Below are 27,729 nucleotides of genomic sequence, written 5' to 3'. Positions count from 1 at the left end.
TGAGCACATAAAGGATCACTTGAGACGACTCCAAGGTTTACAATGTTAGGTTTGACGTGTTGGATAGCTTCAATGGTGTGATGTGTTTGTTGTAGCTTTACATAATTGTTCTCTTCAAACTCATAGAATGACATTCTTCGAATGATGTTGCAATATTGCTCTTTCCTACTACTAATGATCTTTGATAAAAAGCGTAAAAAAAAGGAGTAAGGTTTAGGAATGCTAAACTAATGCTAAGAATGCAAGACAATGGACAATCTCAAGTGAGCTCAACTAAGCTTTGCTTTGACATGCCATGAACATCTCCACAAGGCTAGTGCAATCTTCTAGGGATAGCTTTATGATTTTCAAATCACTACTACAAGCATGGATACCTTCAAGGTGAAGCATATCAATGATGGAATAGTAATTGAAGTTAAGCTTGGCTAAAAATAGGTTCAATCGTGTCATGTCCCCATCTTTTTGATGCAATTCCCACATTGCATTTGATGAATAAAGACACTTAATTAAAAATTTCTAAGTGTCAAAAGTTAATAAGGAAAAAGTAACTTTTATAAAGTTACTTTATAAGCCTAAGTTTCTTTTTTTAATAAAGGCTTATGTTTGAATAAAGTGCTATGCGTACCTTTTAATAAAGTGGCCCCTTTAATGTCAACGCCACCCCTTTGCTCAAATCACTCAAATGACATGGCATGTTGGGACCCTTGTCATTCTTTAAAAGCCTTTAAGCCTTTAAGCTACGTGGACCCAAAAGATGTGAAGGAAGATACTTTTTTAGTTGGATATTCCATTTAGGGTTACGCCACTCTTTGGAAAAGGTTATTAGACATTTTGGAGGGGGGAATTGGTATCATGTTATTATTTTATTTCTGATTTTATCTACTCTGCATTAGCAGCAGAAATTGCAGGTGTTTGGAGGATGTAAACCCTCAAATCTGCATTGGTAGTGGAGGTGTACCCACTAATTTGCCCACGTGGGACAAGGATGTGCCTTGTCTAGACCCATTGGGGGTCAATTTAGCAACAAAACCAACCTTGCAATCACCATTAGGTATGATACATCAGTTCTGAGCAGTTTGTCTTGAAATTGCAGCAAGTGTGGGTTTCATAATTGCAGCCGTACCATTCTAGGCAATGTCGTACCATTCTAGAAGGTTGTGCATCAATTTAAAATTAAATGGAGGGTTCTAACTCCCTTTCTTGTGCTTGATCTCATTGTTGGGATTAGAAAGGGTGGTGTGGAAGAAATCACAGTCAACTGACTAGATTTGTGATCAAGGTGAGCAAAACAGTGGGAAAAGAAGGTCAAAATTGTATAATTTTGCCTAGCAAAGGTTGGATTTCCAGCTGGTAATTGGGTCTTGCCCAATTTATTATTGGTAATTAATCTTATGGCAGAATAAGCAGATTGGATCCACTGATCTGCTCCTACACCATCCTTCTCAACTTGTATCCATTTTCTGGATAGCAAACCAACCTCAAACCCTAGCACTGGATCCTTAGTATGTTTTCTGCTTGTACATGTGAATGTTATTTCACTTCTAGATGATTGTAATCCGCTGTCATATAAAAATCAGAAGTTGATCTCTTGATTACAGTTCATTTTTATGTTGTTTCTTGTCATATGTTGCAAACCAAATCACTAAAAAACAACACAAAAGAAACAAAAACTTCTGCATCTTCTATCTAGTCTCTAAGAACACCAAAAAGGCCCCAAAATATAGTTTATTAAATTAAAATTTAAACAGAGCAGCAAAAGACCTATTTAGGGATCTTTCAAATTGACTATGCAGGATACTTCACCATCGATGAAATACTAGTATGATGAACAATAAGAGCTTCACTATCAATAATGCACATGCATCTTTCATTCATCTAAATACCAATGATGGAATAGCTAAGTTGCCAGATTCTTCCATAATTTCTCAAGGTCCTAGTTCTGTTCTGCAGAAATTCTGGCCCTTTACAAATTCACTACAAATTATTTCAGGGTCCTGAATTTGCCCTGTGGGTTCGCTAAGAAGGACCCGGGGAGAATTTTGGGGAATTTGTAGCGAATTTCAAATTCAGCGACAGAACCCGGGCCGAAGGTGGGCTAATTGTTAATGTTGACATTATTATTTTTAAACTGAAACATTGATATGGTGGTGTATTTTGGCATTTTGCTATGTTATTTGCCATTTGGGCTAAAACATTAATATATATGGTGGTGTATTTTGCTATGTTACCTTACTATTTGTCTATTAGCATAGTTGACACTTGACAGTAGTGTATTATGAATTTATTTGCTGCTGCATATATGTATATATTTGTTATTTTTTAATTTTATATGTTTTTGTACAGGCGAACCTAAAGCGAACCCGAACCCACCCCAAAAAAATTTGAACGAATTTGCGAACCCAAATCTTGAACTAGAATTTGAATCCAAACTAGGACCGGCAACTTAGTGGAATAGTAATTGAAGTTAAGCTTGGATAAAAATAGGTTCAATTGACTATGCGGGATACTTCACCATCGATGAAATACTAGTAGTATAAACAATAAGAGCTTCACTATCAATCATGCACATGCATCTTTCATTCATCTAAAAACTTAAAGAAAACTCTATTCTATCTTTTTTTCCTTGTCTTTTCAAATATTAAGTTCTCTCATAAAAGGATGACGAAACAAGCAAATGCTCCAAAACACAATTAAGTTACCAACACTTCAATGATTTTATTAATTCTAGCAGCATCGAGCAACAAATCTTCAAAACTCTTCTAATTGATCCCTTACAAATGAAATGAGTGGGGCTTATATAATGCTCCCAAATACAATGAATGGCCAAGATTAAATCAAAATCGAGGACCAAGATCTTGCTACCTAAACCCTAATTAGGATTTGTTACATCAAAACCTAATCTTATTGCAAATTATTAAATATCAACCAAGGGGAATGTGACATCCATTTGGCACAAACATCAAGGAAAAATCTTCCAATAAGAAAAATGATGCCACATGGGATCATAACAAACTATCTTCAAGAAGTTTGTTTCCCTTATCCTTTTCTCTTGTTGTAAATTCAATGAATATGGACACCATGAATTTGATTTCGGTTATTGGGGCAGCAGGCACATTTTTCAACTTTTCTTCCATGAAGCTGACTTCGTCTAAGGCAAAGGCAAAGGTTTTCTCCCATCCTAGTCCAAAGTCCTTAGTCTTGCTAGCAAGTACCATGAATGAGTGTATGTCATCCAACTGCTTCTCCGAAGGTGATTCGATTGTTCCAAAGAATATAACTTTCACTCTCTCAATCAGCTGATCGGCATCTATGTGAATTCCTTCATTCATCTCTATCTCAAGTATGATCTCGGCATTTGAACTTATGTAGGGTTTAGGCATGAGTTCAAGAGCCACTGAAAACCCTTGACATGCTATGTAGAAGCCAAAGAATTTACCACCACTCCCCTTTGTTAATTGTTGACGCTTTCAACTACGCCACGAACCATGTTAGGCCTTGTGCATGGTTTCAAAACCATAGCAAGGAGCCAACACAAACCATGCATTCTCTTTATCAGCAAAATAGAGGCACTTAAGAATCCAAATGTCCAACACGTGAAGAATTTGACCCATCAAACAACAAATAGACCAAGGAAATGGAATTTAAAAACAAATGAACATCCTGAAACAAAAATGGGAACAAAATATTAGCACAAAATAGCAAGGGGGTAACATATAATCATTTTTAATGAACGCAAGACCCCCAAAAGACAAACATAACACCAACAAAAATTAAAAACCTAGGCACTTAGGATTTGGCTAACATGTAATGCCTTCTCGTTTCTAGACCGCAAGTGTATAGATCTTGGTATTGATTCAACTATTTATCTAAGGATGTGTTGTGACATTTTCGCACATCACCCCATTGCAAATGGGGGCCCCCACTTTTTGCTTAGATTAGTTGTTTTAGCTTAGTCATCTAGTTTGGCAATAGTTTTGGTGTCTTTAGCCTTTGCTTATGAGAGGATTTGGTTTTGCTAGTCCAAGGTGGAACGAGTCTTCGGAGTCTCGGGGGGTTAGGCAACAATCAGGTCTCCCAAGAGGCTAGTTTAGAGCTCACTCGGCTTTTGTGCCTAGGTGTATGATGGGAGTCAAGACCTTCATGAGAGATGATTCACAATGCAACCCATACGATAAGTCATAAGTTTTATGAACGATGAGCAACTCTTAATGTCACATCCCCAAATTTTACTTAGGATTTCATTTCGACTCTGGAGACTTTACTTTTAACCATCATAGAAGATGATTGGCAAATTGCTATGAATATGAACATATGTTTGTTAACGACAAGATGAGATGTTGATTTATATTCTAATATGATCTTGAAGTAGCAATGGCATAGTTTGGAAATGCTAATTGAATGTATATCTGTTATTGCAAGATGAATTTTTCTTATCTAACCCTAATGATAAATATGGTATAATCACGTGTTTCAATTGACCAAGTGCTAACCAAGAGAAGGGGTCGTCAAGACAGCATCTCCGAAAGAACAGATTGAGTATCATTCTGGAGAAGAATATAACCGAGTGGGAATTGTGTCAATGCCATCTTGAGTCCTAGAGAACATTGAACTAATAAGGGATCAAGTACTTTGGTCTTTAGTTTCGGATCTTAAACTTGATTTGGTTTAAGTCATCATAGAACCCTAATGTCGGTTTAGTGTCGAGTCAGAGTGTGTAGACTCGAGATTGTCATTGTTAGATTGATCTTTTTGTCGTCTAGTCATATCTACTATAAGAGTGAATATGCCTATATACACACGTAAACTAAGTACAATAATAGCTATGTGTATATGTATTTATGAATGTAACTTTTCGACGCGAACAAATATACATAAACTTGACATACATACATATATATATATATATATATATATATATATATATATATTGCATACATACATACATACATACATACATATATATACTTTGGTTAATTTAAAAAAATGAAATTATCTTTATTGTGGATCGGTTTCCTTTTATGTGGCAGAATTGACTGAATCAACCCCCCCACGTGGTGTGTAATGACCCTTACTATAAAGGCCACTAATAAACCCCAAATCTGAACTGAGACAATTTGTCAAACACTTGGCATGCACTGAATTGTTTTGTTTGTGATGTAGTGTTTCAATATGATAGTTGTTTTGAGCATCAAGTACAATTGAGATAACAATACCAATATTGAAATGTAACACAATAAACAATAATGAAACTCTAAATATTCATGCAAGGACTTCAATGCTAATATATCATGAATTTCCCAAATTCTGATTGCATTGTTCAGTAGACTAATTTTCTAAAAATGTATGACTGTTACAAACTCTTACACATGAGCACTGAATTTATGACAAGAGAATGTATAAACTATCACACATGAACAATGACCTTGCAATGGAACCTGGAAATCGCTCCTTGAACTCCGATTATGAAATGCTGATGAAAGGAGGACTGGACTGTCCCAAGAATGCCCTGCTGTCACTACCGTACTGTCCCTGCTGCAGGCCGTACCTGGGTCATACTGTGCGGCTGCAGTACCAAATTTTGAGCTGGGATGAATTCAAAACCCTTATTCACCAAATACAAGCCCTCAAATCAACCTTCAATTGAAATCCAACATGAAATGGCTGAGTACCATCTCCAATAACGCAACCCTTCAGAAGATATTTCACTTCCTCAGTTATGCTAATCTAAGGGAGTTATCGTTCCCAAAGATCAATGATATTTGCAGACCTTCAAGCTCCACAAATGCTCAAGTAGATGCACTAGAGAAAATAGACTTTGATGCCAAATGAGAGACCCATGGGGTCTATTTATACACTTTTTAGAATCTTCCTCTAGAAGTATCCATAACTTTCTAGAAGTATCCATAATAGAATCTTCTAGAAGCCTCTTAGTCTTTCTAGAAGTATCCATGACTTTCTAGAAGTATCCATAATAGAATCTTCTAGAAGCCTCTTAGCTTTCTAGAAGTATCCATAATAGTCTTTTAAAACCTCATTGCACTTTTTAGATAAAAAGTAACTTCATAAAATAAAAAGTGCACCTCAATAACATTTTGGCCCCAAATAAAAAGTAATAATAAATATAATGTCTCCAAGAGCATAATGAGCCATCCAATCACCAAATAAACGCCAAAATGACTCTCTCATCACAACCATCTGCCTACGAGAGTCTGGAATAGGCAAATCCACGTAAAGTGTCATGTCATACTAAAGAGGGGACATGACATGGTGGGAGACTTAGTCCACACCAAGTGGTGGGGAGGACTAAGCCACCACCACTTAGTGGTGGGGTGCGATGGGCAAGGCCCACACCCCCCACGTAAGTGGTGGGGTGCTAATATATGATAACCACTTTTAAGTGGTATTTAAATGCAAACCGTTGAATGCATGGGAGTCGGTATTGGTTAATAAGAAAATCACGTGGGCATAAATATAAACCCACACACACTCCCTATTTAATAGGGCAAAAGTTAATCAATATTATATGTTATTTTCTTTTTAAAAACAATGAACCCCCATATTATGATTACTTGGTCAAGTTAGTTAATAAACCAATTTATGGAAGGGGGGATTAATTATTATGTTTGATTATGTTGTTTTTAATAAGATAGCCAGTTTTTGGTTAATGGATAATAATGAGAATTAAGTCATCGTCATTCTCGGAGGGAAAAGACAATTTTGAATGGTGGAATTTCCTCACAAGGAAGGCTATAAATAGAATAGCCTTAGCCTTTTAAAGGGTCTTTTTGGGAAGTTTTCATCTTGGCGGATTTGCAAAACGAATTGTTTTTAGGAAGTCCTGGAAGGGAAAAGATTTTTCCCCTTTTCAGAAGAGAAGTGAGAAGGGGGTTCCTTTGTGTTTATCTAGTTAGAATAAGGTGTGGATAAGCTTGAGAAGGAGATTTCGAGGGACTCTGAGACTCACGTTCATCTTCCTTCGTCAATCTCCAAAGCATTCAGGCACATTCTATGTGTTTGCTTGATAGCTTAATTCTTGCACTTGTTATGTCTTCTTTGGAATGCAAGAATAGTTGTGTTTTATGAAGTGTTCAAGAAAAGAAAGCTTGATATAGTTTTAAAAAGAAGAAATGGGATTTAGTGTAAATTCCTAAATTAAGCTTGTGTTTTTCATAGTTCAATATTACATGAATTCTCGTTCTTGAAATGAAAATGTAATTAAACTTTGAGTATTTTCGATAGGTAGTTGAAATAGAGAAATTTGTAATATTGTATTGCATGAGAATATTAAAATACATAAGTATTTATATGAGTAAATATACTATGGATATGTGCATGTTCTTAGTATTGGAAAAGGAATGTCATATGAAGAACTAGGTACTCAAGAAAGACTGGTGGTTCGTAGAATCCAGTCAAGGATTTTATTACATCTTTGTAGATTCAATAACTTGTGCAAGGTGGGAAAAAACTTAAATGAACTTAAAATGGACTAAGGGTAGTGACTCTATACTTCCAAGTTGCAGTTGCAAAGGAAAGTCCAAACCCATATGTGTTTGTGTAAGCAAGTTCTTTTTAAATTTTTGATCTTGCTATTTTTACTTACCAAACCCTAGGAAGAGAGTAGTCTCCAAGTCAAGTAAGAGGTGAGTGAACAGAGACTCTTTATGAAATATAAAACTTTGGCCAAAGTGTCGTATTAGTCACCGCATACAAGAAGTCAATTCACAAGTGTTGCCAGAACATAGATCATCCATAATGCTCATACTTAGTTAGATGATAGTCTATAGTAGTATGGTCGGATTGAGATATGTGGCACACGACACCAATACTGAGATGGCACCACATAGGTCCCCTTGTGTATACTCCTAGTGAAGGGTAGAGCCACTTCCAGTAGGAAGATGTGTGGGAGACCGTTGGTTTGTGGTTGGAGGTGTCGTGCCCAGATGATGCTCTCCCTCCTACAGTTGACTAGCCAAGGCTTGTGAGATGGATACAATACTTTCCTAGCGGGTATATCTGGTAAACTTTTATTTATGCCATGATTTATTTTCATAACTTTCAATGCAATGAAAAGTAAAGAAAATATTTCCTTCATTATGTTTTCTAACAAGAATGATTAAGGTATTTTTATTTGAATATATATTTATGTTTGAAAGAAAAAGAAAAAAAATGTTATGCGTTTACTGTTGTCATGTAATTTATCTTGAGTAAAAGAAAAAATATTTATTTTCCTAAGAGTTGGGTTTTGGGGTCGTTACACTCAAGCAAGTAAAGCACTCCAAGGACTGGATGAGGAAGAGAGGAATCAATCAAGACCTAGGTGGATGAAGATGGATATCAAAATAATTTACAAGTGTGGATGAAAGTAAAGTTCCATGAGTGCTCAAAATCCATGACCTCAAGGAATCCACAACTTAAGGGTCTTGAGGGCTAGTTTTATCCATGAGTTGCACTATCAATTCAGGAATATCTCCCACTATCATCACATCCGTCATGAAGCTTGGATAATGTTGAGTATCAAGAGATATTGCCCCATCACAAACAATTTGTGATGATCTACAAGATGAGTAAGCTGAGGTGGCACCTAGTCATCATCAACCCAATCACATCATTTCAAGTCAAAGTGTCCAAATTCAATGTACTTGACTCATCCAAAGAGGAGGGCAATTGCACATGTGAAGGCACAAAGTTCCATGTACCCAACCTCGTCACTCATTGATGCACATTCAGAGATGGACATGTGCCCAATTCCATGTAATAATCTCCTTGATCAAGAAGTTTGTTGTAACAAACCCTAATTAGGATTTTATTGTAAAATCTTGGCCATTGATTTGAGAATCAATCTGAGCCATTGAAATATAATGAGCTCTCTATATAAGGCTCAAGTCTTCTCATTGTAAAGGTTAATAGTTAGTAGTAGACACAATCAATAGCAATAAGATAGCAAGTAGAGTAGAGTAGAAGAAGGCAGAAATTGTTGCTAAGGCATGTAAATAAACATACTTTTCATTGAATTTATGGTGGATGGTGGTGTTTCTTCTACATATTGCATGGTTTCTTGTTACATCCTCAAATTTAGATAATGTTCATTGATTATGATGGAGAAGTGTGATGATAATTGATGAAGTCTTCGGTTCATACCACTTACACCTTGTTGATTGCAAGTTGTAGTGCATGGTTAGTCTAAACCTAATTATTATTGTGGCTAAGTTCGATTATTAATACTTCCTTTGGGTTGTGCCAGTATGGGTGTTTGAATGGATTGTTTACGATATGGAGATCTTTCACTACCTTAGGAGATCGCAATCATTCTATGGGGTTGTGAGCTATCTCCGGTTAAGTAGAAAGTAGTTTCATGAAGTATTTGTCTATCAAAGCATCGTTCATTACTATCATTGTCCTTAGGAATTAGGAGTTAGCATAAATTCTCTAAACCCTTTCCCCTTTTGTCCTTTTTTCCATTTGAATTTGAATCAATGTAGGAGAAGAAGCATCACATGATTGATACATCCGATGTTCATGTTCCAGTTGTAGTGCATAAACGTAAGTCCCCTTGGATTACCAATAATCACATCCATACACTGAGTCTATCCATGTATAAAGTCAAGACCTAACTACAGGAACTTAGTATTTTATTCTATATTGCATGATGTCATAAAAAACACATCAACAGGATGCATAGGTGGTGGTTGTGTTTTTGCTTTTTGAGTGATTGCTCGATGTTTTGGCTTCATTGTGTTCATTGTGACTAGTGCCCTTGTAATACATGGTGTGTGTAGACCACCCACATGTTCAATATGATGTTCCTCAACATGTTGGTTGTTGGTATTATTTGCATTGAGATGTGTGTATACTATTGTACAAAGTTCCTTGTGAGGGCTTGATGTATTCTTTTGGGTGATATTTCCTATGATGCATGTGAAATGGTAGCGTACCTGATTATATTATGCTTCAATTCAATGATGTGCGAAACATTATTCAAATGTGTATTAAATGCAGTTACAACTTGATGATGTTTTAACTTTTGAGGCATTAATATTTATGTTGTAATTAAATGCTGACATGATTTATATCAATTAAATGCAATAAAATTATGTATGCAATGTTGTTGACATTGGGTGATTTTTGCTACGCTTCAGCTACTATGTATATGAATAGATACACTTGACATTTGTGAAGTGGTTATAGGTACAGAGTATTTCTTCACCTAGCTCCACAGATCTGCATTAGACCCCATAAGTGATTATAAGGGAGATGTGACAGGCCACAATTGTGCAGCCTTACCCATCGTACTCAGTTCAAGTACGGTTTCCTATTATGTTGATACCATAATTTACCTTGAATGTCAATGATTGGTATAATTCTAGAACCCCAACCCTACGTGAATGCTCGCTGAATGAATGATTTATTGTTTGGGTTAAATTAATATTTTCCATAAATTTAAATTTATATAGGCTGATTTCATTTCAAATTGTAAAATCAAATGTTGAATGCTAAATGAGGATTTAATTAAATGCTTGTTTGGGATTGGATGAAATTAGGGTTATTTGTAGTCAATTTGGGAAATAAAGAAATGTTTTATTTTATTTTAAGCTGGGGTCAAACAGGGAAAAGGTTGTTCTTTTTCATACTTTGGGAGAAAATGGGCATGGTGAAAACCCTCTTTAAAGAAAAATTAATTTGTCGATTAGGAGAGCATTTGGAAACCAAATTGCAAGGGATCGGTTGCATTGGATTAAGAATGGGAAGGGTAACGTGTGTGCATTCATTCAAGCATCTGTGGATCATGTGTGGAGAACTCTTCATTTCATTTTATTTCTTTGTCTATGCTCCATCCTTTTCATATTGAAAGGTTAGATGGAATCATTAGAGAATTACTATTCTTTCATGCTTCTCATTTTATTGAAATTGATAGAGTAAAACTTAATTGTAGAAATTTTTGAAAAATTTTCGTTATAATGCCAAAATTTTCAAGAAATGATTAAAACATGTATTTTATGTTAAAAAATGGGTGTTGGGAACTTTCTTTCCAAAAGGGCATTCTTAGAATTTTGATTTCATATATTTCAATTTTTAGTGAAAAACGAAGCTATTTTAATGGAGTTTCAGTGAAATTTTCAAGCTTTTTGTGTTTTTGAGAAAAATGAAAAAACAAGAATTTATGATGAATTGTGATAGATTATTATGAGGGAACGAAGGTGTACTTCATAGAATATGAAAACGAATCCATTTGGATCATGTTGTAAGAATGTGAGAAATTGGGAAAATTAAGCATTGTATTGGTTTTTCTTTATGTTGGGTTTATACCACATTTGTTGGAGAACATGATGATTCCTTGGTTGTAGGAATTAGAGAGGATTATGAGAATGGCTTCCAACAAAGGCCAAAGCACAAAAGGGGCCACCAAGATAACTCATTGGGAAGTTGAGGTAATAAGTGAAAATCTATGCTGCACCAAGTTTCGAGGATGGGGATGACAGGGGACAACAGGACGTATTTCTGTTATGGGGGTACTTTTGGGCCATTTTTTAGGGGACGGTAGGGGACGGCTATTTAAAAATGGAGAAAAAATTTAACATATAAATAAATTTCAAATATTCATATCATAACATTGTTAAAGCATTTGTCATAGACATCGTAGAGGCTCAATACATAACATTAGACATTAATTGGGATTTCACATGAGCATTGACATACAAATTAACAAAATTCAAATGCTTTCATTATCAATGTGCATATATATTATACAAGAATTATAATAAAAAACCCACGGGCTCTCAACTATAAAATCACCAAAACATAGAAAACATATGGCTGTCCTGTAATGTCCCCTTTTATAAAATGCCCTAGTTTACCCTGAATTATAATTCTTAACTATTAAGGGTGGGTTAGAGAGGGAATATCTTTGTCTCTCTAATAGGAAAAACCTTGAGTATCACCTTATCTCCCTGATGGTTGCAGGTTCAATCTATTCTTTATGCTCCCCTTTTTCGAGATTATTCGATCCTCAAACACCAATGCAATACTTAAGCATTGATCAGTAATTAATTACCGATACAATACTGATCATAAACAGTAACACGTTATTAGTCAATAGTATGCAAATATAAACAGTATTCATTATGCTGTGTATGGGGAACTCATACCACAACCACTGTATTGAATCGAACTGCTGTATATTTACTTTCTTAAAAATGCCAAATCTCATCTCCTCCGATCATGCCTTGAATGCATGGGTATTGTCTTCCTATACTCCTCCATCAAGCTTGGAGGGTTATAAGCTTCCTTCAAAGTGGTGACAGTTGGAATGGGATGTGTTCCTTTGCTACTAACCTATGTCTCTTCATGCTTTATCGCTCTTTTTAATGTATCGTTGTTTATTCTAACTAATCCCTCATTCCGTCCTAGAGAAGATCGCTACTAGAAGGGAAGAGGATCGGTTCTTTCATATAAATATTATTTACTATATATCAAATCTTATCATATCTGCCCTGCAATATCTCCGACTGTTGAGGATAGACAATTTTAGCATGTTCTACGATCAATGAAATTGTGAAGTCTTACTTGCGTAAGACAATTTCATATTACGGTTAGGATCTGTATACTGTTTTGGTGTAGTGTCATGGTGGGGGCATGACAGTCTATATTAATATTCCTATTAAATATTGCATAAGAACATGATCAGGCTTCATATATTAAGCATACATATTAAGCACATCCCCATGCATACCACCAACAACAAGGATGTTACTGCCTGTAACTTAATAACAGTTCTGATCTGATCTGATCTGATCGATGGTGATATCACTGGAGGCTTTTGATTCCTTTCCTTTATATCACTTAATGTGAGGGAGAGGTAACACCTCTTCATCATGTATGCCCTTGGCAAGAGACACACCTTTTGACCATTAGCACCCTTTTAAAAAGCGCAAAACTTTTCATTATTTCTGCCCTTTCAACGGGACACAACCTTTCACAATCAGATCTGCCCTTCTTAGTTTTCCAATTGTCCCCCCTCAAATGACGTACTCTTCTCCCTTCTATATCTCATGTTTGAGGGAGTCACAACTTTTCATTCCATGTCTTTTGATCATTCATTAACTTAATTAAATTTTAATTATATTCTTTTTTAATTTTATTTTTATTCTTGCAAATTTTAATTTTATTATTATTATTATTTGCCAATAAATTCTATTTCAAAGTGGGGACATTACATGTCTCTAATCAGCAAATGCAAATGGTAGGTCTGCATCAAAATTGAAGCTCGAGTTTGAGTCACTACTAGTATAAAGGGATGTCTTAGGCAATGGAACCCCAAGTCCTCAAGTCCCCAAAACACTTCAAGGACGGGGACAGGGGTACCAAGGCAAAAGACAGGTCCTTGTGGAGCACAAGTCAAAACTAATGAAACACAGGTAATTAGTTAACTAAGAAAATGGATGCCCCTCTCATGCTTGGTGTGCTCATATAGACTCGGGATGACTTGGGAAGACCTGGCCACTCATGGAGTGTTTGATCTAGTATGATTGATTCCCGTCGTCTCTTAAACAGGACTACTTGGTTTTGTGTGAGCCATATCTTCAAGCTACACGATGACACTCCCTCTCTTGCTCTCTAATATATAACCCTTGTGTAGTTGAGTAGCACTAGGAAGATGAATTGTTCCTTGCCTGTTGGTGTTGACTCTATTGATGTATACTTGGATGCCATGTATTCTTTGAACTTGGATGTTGTGAAATCTTTGTGATTGGATGCCATGTATTCTTCATGTTTGGAAGAGTGTATGCCCTTCTCCCATGTGTCTTGCATGTGTGTGTTTGGGTCTTGTGACTATCTCCTAGCACAAGGGAGTGGATCTTTTGATTCCACATGGTTGGGTGGCATGTAAACCACTAGCGAACCGAGATTGCTCAATGGATCCTTCTTTTCATGTGGTTACTTTATGTGCTTGAACTTATTTAGTAAATTCAAATTGTATAATGGACAGTCCCCATTGATGAAATTGTAATATTATTTTATGGACCTCTTGTTGAGATGGAATGTAATTGGATGGATTATGCTAGTTAATATGAATTGGATTATGTGATTCAGTTTGGAGACAAGCACGATTGCATTATGAATTGTTTCAATGCTTTGTTTGGTTACAGTAAAATGAACATAGGAATCTATCTTTTGGGCTTAAAATGAACGTAACGAGTCTTGGAGTTGTGTCTTGGTCCTAGATGCTTTTTCTTAGGGTGTTGTGAAGTTTTTGGGCCAAATTAGACCCTATTGTAGCATCTTGTAAAGTCTTGTAAAATTCGTAAAGTGCCATAAGTGTTTGTTCTTGCATCTTTTGGTTTAGGGCAAGAGTTAGAAGCATCGATGAGGTCATTACCCACCTCACTAACCTCTCCTTTCACGCGTTGGTGGTGTCTAGTGCCCAAGGGAGTTGTTTCCTTGTTCTTCCCCAAGTCGAGTTTCGGTGTTTCTGAGTGCCTAGAGACTTGCTGACACTTTGGATAGGTCCATGTCAATCATGGTGTCCTAGAAGCCAATCCCTATTTCCAGATTGCCCATTGGCCAGGACACTAGCACTCAAAATGGACTACAGCACCCAAACTAGTTAATAGAGCTTAATCAGGACTCCAAAGCCCAAACTATGACTCTAGCGCCTGGGCGCTAGTGGCGCTAGTGTCCCTTGTAATGTCCTCTACTAGGAGGCTGCCCATTCCCAAGGAATAACATACATCACTGCTCATTATTTTTGCCTTTACACGGACTACACAAACTAAGTAACTATGTTTGCTCATAGTACGACTAATATTGTCCATATTCAAGCCCTAATCTTAATCCCTTCTAATTCCCAACCCTAGATGGGGGATTTGTTTGTCCAGGGCATGATGACACCATCTCCATAATGCAGCCTAGATTTCAGGAACATCAATCCATTTACCCTTGGGGCCCATAATACAGCCCAGATTTCAAGATAATGAGTCCATTCACCTTTGGGGCTCTAGGGATGGATTTACTCCGCCTCTCCCTACTAACACCATGCCTCTCCTTAGGGAAAAGGAGCTAGAACTGGTTAAGAGCTTGGGGTTGTAAATATGTCAATATCTCGCTATACTGTGAACATTAATTTATACATAAGGAATTTTGACATATCTGATTTATATTTCTGATTTGACTTTATATGTTTGCAACAATGGTAGATGATGTTGTCTCTAATATGGAATTTGTTGTGTGTAACTGATTCTTGACACTAGGCCAAATGCTCAGATTGAGCGATCCAAATAGGATATATATAAATGAGATAAAGATTTGATGATGATGAGAGAATGGATTTGTAATGTCCCCACTTTGGAATAGGATTTAATAATATATAATAATAATAGAATTAAAATACAAAAGAATAAAAAATAACATTTAAATTAAATATAATTAAAATTTAACTAAGTTAATAAATGGTCAAAAGGCATAAAATGAAAAGTTGTGACTCCCTTGAACATGAGATATAAAAGGGAGAAGAGAACCTCATTTGAGAGGGGAGATGGTGGAGAAAAGAAAGAAGGGAGCATGTGAATCAAGGAAGAGTAAATGGAAGAAGGAAGGAATAGGACGTAAATAAGGAAGTGACTCTAAGAAAGGAGGGCAGAAATTATGAAAGGTTGTGACCCTTTCGAAGGGTGGTTATTGTGAAAGGTTGTGACCCTTTCGAAGGGCAGGCATGTTGAAGGGGTGTGACTTCTCCCTAACAATGAAAGATATAAAGGGAAGAAGGTCTCATTTGAGGACGGGAGGAAGAGAGAACAATTGGAAAGAATATATTATTTTATAAGGTAGCAATGAAGGGTGGTGACCCAATTATAATGAAGGGTGGTGACCCAAGTCTTAAGAAAGGTGGTGACCATTTTACCAATGAAGTATAAAAGAGATCATTTCAATAATTCAATGATCACTTATCAATCATCATTCACCAATATATCAAACCAGCCTTCATTACATTATCACTCACCAATACCCCAAATCATACAATCAAAGGAATTCGTTCAATCAATCAATTATTCATAAAGCATTCAACCATCAGAAGATAGACTAGATAACTACAGCGATATTGACACCTAGTTGTATGAATATATATTCTGTTTGGTGGTATGACCTACATACATAGTAATAATGTTTATACCTGCATTCTCTAGATTAATACACTGCTGCTTACAATTATTCAATATAGCATAATGTCACTATATATCTACTTCTGCATATTTATGATATGTTATATGATGTTGTTAATATTGTTTATACATGTTCTGAACATACTTCTGCATATTTATGACAGGTTATATGCTGCTGATAATATTGTTTATACATGTTCTGAACATAGATCTGGTTATGGATATTCTATAGTTAACCGAGACTTGTGTATATCTACTTATAATCTAAATGCTTCTCAGCCATGATGGAAGGTGAGGAGGTAATCAATAGGGGGAACGGTGTTGGGATCGCCCCTAAGCACGCCACCTCATATGTATGGCCGGGTCCACATGAGGCCAAAGAGGAGCGAAGGTGCTCTGCCTTTGGGCTTAGGAGGGTTAGATTTAGGGCACCCTCTTGGGGTAAATCCTTATCTTCTCTACCATGGTGATGGATGGAATCTTATGAGTGGGAGGAGGTAGCTTGATTGAGGGGGAACAATTGTAAAGACACCCTATCAAGTTACCCATCCATTGGTTGATTGAGGGAGAAAGGTTGTAAAGACACCCTATCAAGTTATCTATCTATGGCTTGATTAAGGGGGAACAGTTGTGTTGTGCGAATCGCACACCCATCCCCGTCTTGGACAGGGACCCCCCGGTTTGTGCCTTTCTGTCTTTGCGGAAGAGGAAGGGGATATGAAGGGTCAAGTTGGTGAGTGATGGAGTCTGGAATGTCATCTTGATCTTCAAATGCCCTGAAATTTGGCTAAGTCTGGAATGTCCTGATCCTAAAATTTGGCTAAGTCTGGAAAACTGAGGAATCCTCCAAAAACTAGAATTTGCAATATAACTCCTGGAGGTCCGAAACCACTCTCAAACATCCTGAAAGTATATATGGAATATAACTTAAAGTATAAGTTATATTCTTATACTTAAATGTTGTATTCCATAAAATGATCCTTCGGCGAGATCTTGACAAACTCGCCCAAGTGTCCAAGCTCGCACTTCTTGAGGAAAACGTTTAAAATCGCTAAAATGCCCAATTTCGGACCCTGGGGCAAAAAGTTGAAAATGTGAAATGTTGCAAAAAGTGGGTTTAGGTCCGAATTTCACTTAAAATGCCCAATTTCGGACCCTGGGGCAAAAAGTTGAAAATGTGAAATGTTGCAAAATGTGGGTTTAGGTCCGAATTTCACTTAAAATGCCCAATTTCGAACCCTGGGGCAAAAAGTTGAAAATGTGAAATGTTGCAAAAAGTGGGTTTAGGTCCGAATTTCACTTAAAAATGCCCAATTTCGGACCCTGGGGCAAAAAGTTGAAAATGTGAAATGTTGGAAAAAGTGGGTTTAGGTCCGAATTTCACTTAAAATGCCCAATTTCGGACCCTGGGGCAAAAAGTTGAAAATGTGAAATGTTGCAAAAAGTGGGTTTAGGTCCGAATTTCACTTAAAATGTCCAATTTCGGACCCTGGGGCAAAAACTAAAAAATGTTCAAAAGTTGCCAAAAGCCCCCAGAGGTCTGAATTTCACTTAAAGTCCTCCAATTTCGGACCCTGGGGCCAAATTCAAAATTTCCCAAAAGGTGCTTTAGGTCCGAAAATGCTTGGAAAGTTGCAAAAAGCCCCCAGAGATCCGAATTTCACTTAAGTCCCCCAATTTCAAACCTTGGAGCTGAAATTCGAAAAATGATAAAATTGCAAAAACATCTAAACAATCCGATATTTGCGAAAAGGGGCTAAAGGTCCGAAATTTACCTTGAGTTTTCGAAAAGGTGGTCTAGGTCCGAAAATTCCTCCAGTTCGCCGAAAACGCCTTAAAACTCTGAAATTTGCAAAACATGCCAAATGGTCCGAAATTCGTAAAATTTGCCAAAAGTGTTAAATGGTCCGAAATTTCTTCGATTTTCAAAAATGTGCTAAGGGTCCGAAGTTTTCTTTAAGTTGCGAATGGTGTTAAATGGTCCAAAAATTACCCTTCGATTTGCAAAACTCCCTAGGCTCCGAAATATCTCCAATCGCAAAAGGCGTTCATGGTCCGAAGTTTGTTTTAACTTGGCAAAAATTGCAAAAACTCCGAAGTTCTGGTAAAAATGCCAAAATCGCAAAGGGCGCCCAATGGTCCGAAGTTCGCCCTTAGGATTAGAAAACGCAGTTTAAAGTTTGCAAAATAGCGCCATAGCTCCGAAATCCAAAAAAGGCATGAGTGTTAGGATTTTAAAATTTGCAGAAGCTCTTCAAACCTCCAGAATCGCGCTATAAGAAGTTTTCAAAACGCCATAAACCCATTCAAAACGCCCAAGACTCCAAAGGTAAAATCACACAGAAGTAAATCGCCCAAAAACCATCAAGACCAAGGATCAGATTTCACATTCGAAGAGAAAGGAGAAGCATTTTCAAGATACATCTCACAAAGAGTTTCTCAAGCCAGACGTCGTAATTAAATTTAATATTCATTAAATTAATTAATTAATTTCAAATTAATTTAATGAAGTGAAATTGATCGTTCGCAGGTCGCAGGACGTCATTAGAGAACCAGGAGAAAGACCTGAAACGCAAATCGAAGAAGGATCGCAATCAAGGCCAAGCGCTGAAGACTAAAAAAGAAAAAGATGTGGGAACGTGCTGCAGGAGCACGAGAGCAACCAAACATTGGGAACCGTGCCGCTGAACAAAGATGAAGTCCACCACCGGGACCAAAGACCAAAGAACACTCTGAATGTTGCAAGTTTATGCCTTCTCGAGAAAAAGCACACAGCTGGATTTAAGTCCAGAAATTCAGTTTTAAAACTAAAACTGCTTTATTGTAAACTGCCTATGGGTCCCACGCAAGATATTTTTGTGGATAGCTATTCCCAACCACCAAGAAGATTGGATAGACTCAAATTGAAGCCAAATAGTGGCAGGTAGTTGAGATAGTTGCTGGTTGGATAACTGAGAATTTAATGGGCATGGGTTAAGGCTGCCAGCTTTTGGATGGCAAGTTGCAGCCCTTAGATGCAGTCCATCCTAGCCTTCGATTCAAAATTGTAATATCTATAAAAGGCAGAGGCCTTTCTTTTGTAAAGGGTTAGATGGTTAGATAGTTAGAGATTGTTGGATAGTTAGACTCTGTTGAGAGAGTTAGATTTTAGAGTTAGGATAGGTTAGATTTTAAGCAGTAGCATAGAGATGCTGCAGAAATTGTTGTAATAGGCAGTTGAAATCAATAAATAAACATTGATTTGGTGTTTATTGTCTTGTTTTCATCCTGTTTGCATGGTTTCTCTCAGCATTTTAGATAGATCTTTCTATTTTGGGTGTGCAGGTATTTGATAGATTCAGGCTTATACCACTGAGGATATATTGATTGTGTATCCTTTTGTGTGGTTAACCTGAGCCTTCGATTGTGCTTAGTTCAATTGCAGATGTCCATCTGAGTTGCGCCAGAATTGGGTGCTTAGACGTGCATCTCCAGTCTGAAAACCTTCCAAGTCCCTTTGAAGATTGCACCGTTCCTGCAAGGTTGTGAGCTATTCTGGCCAAGCAGGAATTGGTTATGTTGAATCCGTCTACCCGCATACCCGTGTTGTTAGTTTTAGATCTCCTAACCCTTTCCTTTTGCTCTTTATTGCGTAATTCGAGAATCACAGCAGACCAGTTTGTTGTAAACCGTAAGTCCCCTTGTGTTTCCAGCAAAAACACATCAAACCACTGAGTAGTCCCGCAGTCAAGACCTGACAATCAAAACCTTGAGGTCGTCCCCTTTGATCAAACCAAAAACAGCATTAGGGACTTCCTTATCTCAAGAGAGGATAGGATACTCACCTAGTTTATTCTATTATGCGTTGGCCGTATGGAGTTTGCAGCAATGCGATTTCAGACACGTCAACAAGTTGTAAGGACACCCTATCAAGTTACCCACCCTAGCTTGCTATGATTGGGGTTCATTAGTAGTTATGATCTATATCACTACATATACAATTATTTGTAATTAATTGTTTTATGTTTCATTATAATTAATCATTCTTTACTTTATGCACCATAATCAGTCATTCCTTACTTTATCATCGTAGTTAGCTGTTGTAATTATCTTTTGCTTATATAATATAATTTGCAGATTATTGCCTAACTTGTTTGCAAGTATTTCCCCTTCAAGGAGATAAAGGTACTTCCCTCTAACCCTCTCTTATTGGCTAGGAATTGTAATCTAGGAAAACTAGGGGATTTTATAAAAGGGGACATTACAGGATTTGATATCCATTATATATCTTGCAATATCAAAGGGATGCATCCTTTAGTTTGTAAACAGTCATACCCCTCCTTGATCGTATCTCTTCATAAATAATTATTATTGTCTAATCGCACTTGTACCTGACTATTAGTTACTTGTTCTAATAGCACCATTTCCATGAATATTGTTTATTAGCACAAATCGATTTGTACGTCAAATCGCTTCTTAAGTATAATCGTTGTTTACTGATTTGTTTGTGTTACTTGTAATTACTTAATTTTAATCCTTTTGACTAATCACTTGCTGATTCGATTTGCTTAAGGAATAGGATAAACATCAATCTGCTGATCCTTCTTCCACTATGAGGATAATATGTTGTCTCTGCATGATCAGGTATAAGGACAACAGAATGGATTGCTTCCCTTGTTACTTCATGATGAACATAGCGATCTACTTCTTCCATAGTGATAATAATTAGTGGAGGATTATGATGATTGTTTGATCCGGTTACTTGGTAACTCCATAATCTTCTCTTTGGGGTGATAGTGATAGATGATCGATGTACATAAGATTTCTTCATAAATAGATGCTATCACCAGATATGGATGTTTTTAGATATGTTTTTAGAATGACATATCTGATATCTTGTTTGGGATCGCTTCATAATGATCTTTATTGCTATAAATAATGAGATTAAGACTGCTGTTAATCTTGGTCTGATCAGAAAATTGTTAAGTCTTATGGAGTAAGACAATTTTCTGAGTTTATTGATGACGATGAATATGTTATAGATGTAGTCCTCGCAGGCCATGACATCCCTCCAAGACGATCGCGTCCTCAAGTTGCCCAAATTTGTCGTTTCATCTGTCAACTGTTTCTTGGGGTGACCCTAGATACGAAAGATCCTTGATCTTTGGAGTCTTCTCAAGCTGTCAATATGTTGATGAGTGTCTTGCATCGAGGATTAGGGCATCTCCTCGCCTTAGGAGTGTGCAGTTGCTTGGAAGTGACTCATTGTCCTTCCGTTCGATGGAGAGTTTGTACCTCCTAGTTAGGAAACATCTAGTGTAGATTGGCCTTCATGTTTACAAATCATCTTTGTTCTTGTTGAGTGGACTAGAGGTGACCATGCCCTCGCCCCAATCCTTGTCTTGGAAATCGACAATGTCATCGTCTAGTCAAGCAATGTTGGCTCCAAGGCATCGTGTGTTGGTGTCGATCTTCTAAGTGTGTTGTGAGTGTTGTGAAGTGTCTTGGTGTGGATTGGAGGTGGACGTTTCCTCATCCTACCCTCGTGTGGTTTCACAAGAGTGCAATGGTGGGTTGTACCAATCGTCTTTTGGATGTCGTTCCCTCCCTCTCATCAATTCATTGTGGTTGAATTGTTCTGCGAGGCCACGAATAGGGCCAAAGAGTCCATTTGAAACCCATTACAAAAGGGAGAAGTTTAAAATTGATCCCATTTGGGAGATCGTTGATTGGAGGTGGAACAATAAACTCCGCCAACCCATTCATGCAACAAGGTACTTCTCAACCCCAATTTTTTCTATTCAAATAGCTTCACAAATCCTAATGGAAAGGTTATGGGGGGCCTCAGGACATGCATTGAGAAGATAACACCCAAGGTTGAGACAAGAAACCTCACTGTTCAAACAATTGCAGAATTACAAGACTGGTAGGAGTAATCTCTTTTCTTTGGCACTAGCTATCTGAGGAAGAACCACTGAGTCACCAAGTAACAAAAATTGGAGCCTTTACATCACATGCATCTTACAAGTTACAAATTTCAAATTTATAACTATTGATAATATATGGTTTGCCTACTAACTCTTGAATATCTTATTTCGTAGGTTCTTGGTGAGTAGATTGGGATAATAGGATGGATAGAAACAATTGAATAATAGGCCTACCAAAAGGGAGAGAGAAACTAATAAAAGGATCATCAAGGATAAAAAAAGACTTGAAAGAAAGACGAGAAGAGAGATCAAAGGTGGACAAAAGAGAGAAAAAGGATGATAATGACGTATGGGGAGGTGAAGGTACAAGAGATTGGTGTGGGTAAGATGTTTATAAGGAAGGGAAATGAATAAAGAAAAAGAAGAAATGAAGGGAGCTGAGTAGCCAATAGGAAAAGAGGAGAAGGGTGGAAATGACTATTTGAAAGAGATGCTAACAAAAGATGCCATGAGAAATTCACCAACCTTTGTTGGCAGCATGGTCTTGACAAATTAGAAGAATTACTTTTTCACATAAACAACATTTCAGGCATTTAGTTCACTATAGAACTTGGCATGACAACAAATTTTTCATCCATACTCCCCTTAATTAAATCCTACTCTTGCTCTTTTCCTCGCCTGTATTTAAATAGACTGATCAGCAATTAATTTTATTTATCTTCCTCACATTGCTCATCCTGTTGATGGATCACTGATGTGATCTGAAAAACTGATGCAAGAAAGCTCACACAGTTTATTGCAAAAGAATACTAAATATCTTTGTGGACTGTACAAAAATCATGTCCACTAGTTGTAATTGTATTGCAAAACGACCCGGTCATTGTTCATCTAGCTGTGGTCAAGTGTCAAGTTGGAATACATACTGTCATGATGAACTAGGTTAAAATCATGGTGGGCATGCTCCCCATTACTATGTAGTTGAAGTACTATTTCCCGTTGTGTGTGTGGACATAAGTACCCAGCCCTTAGGGTTCCAAAGGTGAAAACGAATGCCACCATACCATATCCTTGTAGCTTCCAACAGCACACTCTTCACTCTAACGTCTATATTTTTGTGACGAAATTCTTAACATTGTTCGGGAATCAACTCTACATAATTGTTATGGACAGCACTCTGTCACAGTTTTGTACTGGGAGAGGAGTCATACCAAAAGATCTATGAATTTCTGATTGGTCTATATGATATATTATTGGGTATCCCTGCTATAACTAGGCCTTATAATCCGTGCAGAAATCATAACGATGCCTAGTAAAAGAAACCTCAATCATGCTAAAGGCGGTAATGATATAATACTTGCGATTCTCATACACCACAGCATACAAAGCAAAATTTAAGAAGATAAAAATACTAAAAAGGGAACACGAAAAGCATTTGTTCCCATAATCTGCAACATTTTAAATAAACGCCGAGCTCCTAAAATGGCTGGGCGCATATGAAACAGAGAAAAAATTACACACCTGAATGATGGTCTTGAGCATATCAAGAGGACAGGTAAGAGTAACTTCAGCGCTTATGGCCCCAACTGCAGCAACTATATGCCGGAAGAGAATCTGTTGCCGTGAAAAATCTTCCATTGAAAAAGATCACTACTAATACAAGTTTTTCTTAGATATCTTGCAATGTGATTCTGACACCAGAGCATCAGAAAAAATTACTCTAGTTAAGAAAGATCCTGAGAAAGTCTTTCGGTACAAGTCCTTGATGTGCATGGTTTCCATCATTTATAAAAACTCCTCTTCGAAAGTTAGGTGCCCTTCATTTGAAAGATAATTTATACCCACCTTATTCAAAATAATAAGTTACTATTTGATGCGTAACTTCGAAAAACATGAATTGACTTTCTTTTCCGTTTTTTTAAAGATGTTTGGCATGGTAAATTTGAATTAATAGTTTCGAGGGCTAACTTCGGACCTTTAGTTTCTAACGTAAGTTTAATTTCTATATTATATGGATTCAAGTTATTAATAATAAATGTCAAAATGATTTGTTATTTAGATGATAGTGGTCTAGATGGTGATTCTGAATGATCAATTAAAATATGTAATATAAGTGATTTGTAAATTAATATGTCTATAAGATCTTGGTTGTCAAGTGATGGTAGTATGGGAGCTACTGAATTGATAATGTAACATATTTCTTTAAGAGATATGTGTTGATAAAAGATCAAAAATTTTAAAATTTATTTACTCAAGAAGTTAGATATGTTTCACAAAAGATATTCTTTTAACTTTTAAAATTAGATTGTTCACAATCCAATCTTATTTAAGAGTTTGTTAAAAAAAGATAAAAAGAGTGTTAAAGTTTCAAAAAATAAAATAAAAATAAAGAACGAGCTTTGCATTCCATTTGGAGTCCTTTACTCTAGAAGATCTTATGAAATTTAATTAACTTATAATGTTGTGATTAATATTCCACCTTATAACTAACGTTATAGATACAAGATTCTGATGAATTTTGTGAAAATTCTAAATGAATGCATAAGACCCTTGTATTACAAATTTGCATATTGCTTCACAATCCTATTGTAAAAGGTTCTAAACTATTGAACACTTTTATAAAACTTTACCAAATAATCTAATTTTTTTAAAAGAAAAAACACAAAATACATCACGAACAAGGTAAAGAATGATCATAAGGAGCAAAAATGATTATTTATTGATTGACACGCTATGGACACATTTCAACTTTCAACCAGATTACTACATTGAAAATCATTTTTCATTGTGATTTGATGCAAGGGAGTCTTCTAATCATGTAAAATCTTCAATAATAACATTTGGATTTGATTCTAAAATAATAGCATCGACTTTCCAAATAGCTTCCAATAGCATGAAGAACGAGAAGATTCTAAATGACATTCATTATGGATCCTAGGACCATTTTATCATTTGCTAGCTTCTACATAAACTCTTAAATATTAGAATCTATAGTGTGTACCCTAGGACTAGGTCCTTGTACTTTTACTTATTCACTTGTATTGTTCTAACTGGAGAAAAGGAAATTGTCAAAGATATCAGCCACCCTCTTGTATACACTAAGTTCAACCTCAATAAAGACAACTTCATTTGGGGAATCATATTCTATGATCTTATGTTTTATCCTTAGCTCACTTTCAACATTAATCTAATTATAGTGTCCTCGCAAGCCTCACTTTCAACCTTAATGTGAGAAAACAATGTTAAAGAAGTTATTAACATTCTTTTCCAATCCATGTTAAGAAACATCCTATAAATTTATGAGATATCCACCACCTAAATTCCAACATATTGTTGAACTCTCAAATCTAATACTATGTGGATATGAAAATATGTTGATTCTCCCACAATATTTGCCTATATCTTGTTAAGTTGAATGACTTTCTTGTTAGTAATGGTGGGGACCACCCTTAACTAATAAATAATGACATTACTTGATACACCTAAAATCCATTAAAAAATTATACAAATTTTAACCAAAGATTCAAACACTCAATAAGAAGGGTGGTGAATCCAATCTGGATTTGTACATTGCTATAAATACATCTACAATAGCTATTAATTTTACCTTGTCCTTTTTTGATATTACATATTCTTTTCATTCTTGTTTGGGGAATGGATCAATGCTTTCATCTGCTTTGGAAATTTCTAGAGAATATCAAAGAAGGACATGTTAGATTTAGATTTCCTTAGATCTTCTATAACATCATAATTATGCTCCATTGGGACATAAGCCTTGGTTTGTTGGAACATTTTACTTAAAAGGTCCCCATTAGGGGCCTAGTTGTAATTTGCATTTGAATCTAGTGGAGTGGGATTATTAACTAGACAAACTAAATAGGTAGGAGGCTCTTTATTATTATTCTTTAACAAATGGTTATTTCTAGTTTTCTAAAAGGTTGTCCTACTTTGTTATTGGTTTATTATTCTCCTCAAAAGGAAACATGTACATGTATCTAGTACCATTGCAATACTCGTGTCTCTATATTGTCCACTCCCACTACAATTATCATTCATTCTTTATTGATTTGTCCCTATTATCCTTGAAAAATTATCAATTTTGGGGCAATTTAATTATAAGTGAGTAGATGTGTCATGTAATCTACACCAATTACACAATGGATTTATCTAAGTAAGGCTCGTTTAATTATTTTGAATCCTTAACACCCTATTTGCATTATATAATGGACTAGGAACACCTCTATTGATTGGCCTGATGTTCCATAGTATGTCAATTCTTTGATTGACTTGGAGAATTATTCTAATTATGAAAGCTATTTTGATTCTATACACGGGGAGGGTTAATTTGATTTTTCTAAGATCATTTGTCACATGTGCAAGTGTTTACTTAAATGCTTCTAACTATTATTTCAAATGTGAAGTATAATCCTGAGATGATAGCACATTATGTAATGATGATCATGCTTGATTTGTTGATTACATATTAGTTGTAGGGACTTCATAGGTTGCCTATCAAATGTTCAAAGAATGAATTGTCAAAAGGTTGATGTTGAGGTATATTACAGAAAACAATATTATTACAAGCCTATCTCAAATAAGGTAGCATGGGTGTGTGAGAAACCTAGTTTACGATTCGTTAGTATATGAACCAACTTCATCCTTGGGGAGAAATTCCTAGTATATGAATCAACAAAGGTGTATTATTTATCATACATTGTTGATAGTTGGGATATGATAGGAAATCCCTTCGCATCCTAATGAAGATAAAGATCACATAGATCCCCCTATCATAAGGTTCATCTCTTGTTGTGGTATTATAGCCTCATTGTAGGTAATAGCTAAAGTAGATTTATTTTCTTAAGTTCTCCTCATGAGAGTAAGTCAACCAAAGGATCTAAAGCCATGAGAATACCTAAATTATATCATATGGAACTACCATTTTTTTTTTAAGTTTAGGGAATCCAATGTTAAATAGACCCATGGGCCCTCATTAGGTTCTCTCTTACAAGTGGAAAATTGGTGATATAATATAGTTGAGTCTATGTAAACCTAATGTGTTTGATAAAGTTAATTTCCACATTTTCCCAATAGGTGATAGATCTAGCTAAATCAAATGCCAGATGTATACAAAGTCACATAGGGAATAAAGGAAGTTCTACGCATTGTATCTTTGTGTATAAGCTTATCCCTAATAGCTACATCTCTAAAATCTTGGATATTCTCTTTTACACTCCTACCTCCCCATAGATAAATTTAGGACAAAAATACTTAGATTTGTTAGAGTAATCTTTTATTAGCTAATAATTATTTATTTAATTATTAGTATATTATACTCTATGCTTAAGCTAAACTTAGGAATCTTATAATTCTTTAGGGTTTTCACCTGTAGGATTTTGAGTATCCTCTTATAAGGATTCTCTCTTTGTATTTTCATAACAACTATAATTATTGAATTGTATTCTTGTTGCACGATCAAAATGACTCCTCTTTTCTGGATCTCTGAATAATGGCCTCCATAGCTTTTTTGCTTCTCTCCTTCTGTGACAGGTTTGCATGCAGTTGATCTTTGGGAGCTGTAGAGTTGATTTTTCCTCAACTCCAATATGGTATCAGAGCTCCAGATCTGCATGCCCCTATTCTCTTCATGAGAGTTTTTGGGCCTTGTTCTTTAG

At 36.1% G+C, this 27,729-nt stretch overlaps 1 protein-coding gene across 4 annotated transcripts in view; it reads right to left on the bottom strand.

The window, feature by feature from the left end:
* Nucleotides 1-23,888, bottom strand: part of LOC131065601 (uncharacterized) — a 195,436-nt gene extending 171,548 nt beyond the window's left edge. For 2 of the 4 annotated variants that reach the window (XR_009111454.2, XM_058000188.2), the window contains exon 1: nucleotides 23,579-23,885. Coding sequence is in view for 2 of the 4 variants with exons in the window: in XM_058000188.2 (XP_057856171.2) it covers nucleotides 23,579-23,695 (117 nt within the window). In the remaining 2 variants the exon portion in view is untranslated. Of the gene's footprint in view, nucleotides 1-23,578 lie in introns of all 4 variants that reach the window. The other 2 variants (XM_058000339.2, XM_059207815.1) reach the window with 2 other exon arrangements.
* Nucleotides 23,889-27,729: the final 3,841 nt, after the last annotated feature.

The sequence above is a fragment of the Cryptomeria japonica genome, chromosome 7, assembly GCF_030272615.1.
Source record: "Cryptomeria japonica chromosome 7, Sugi_1.0, whole genome shotgun sequence".
Classification (NCBI taxonomy): Eukaryota; Viridiplantae; Streptophyta; class Pinopsida; order Cupressales; family Cupressaceae; genus Cryptomeria; species Cryptomeria japonica.
Note: the sequence above shows the minus strand (reverse complement) of the source record. Positions and strands in the feature narration are given on the sequence as shown.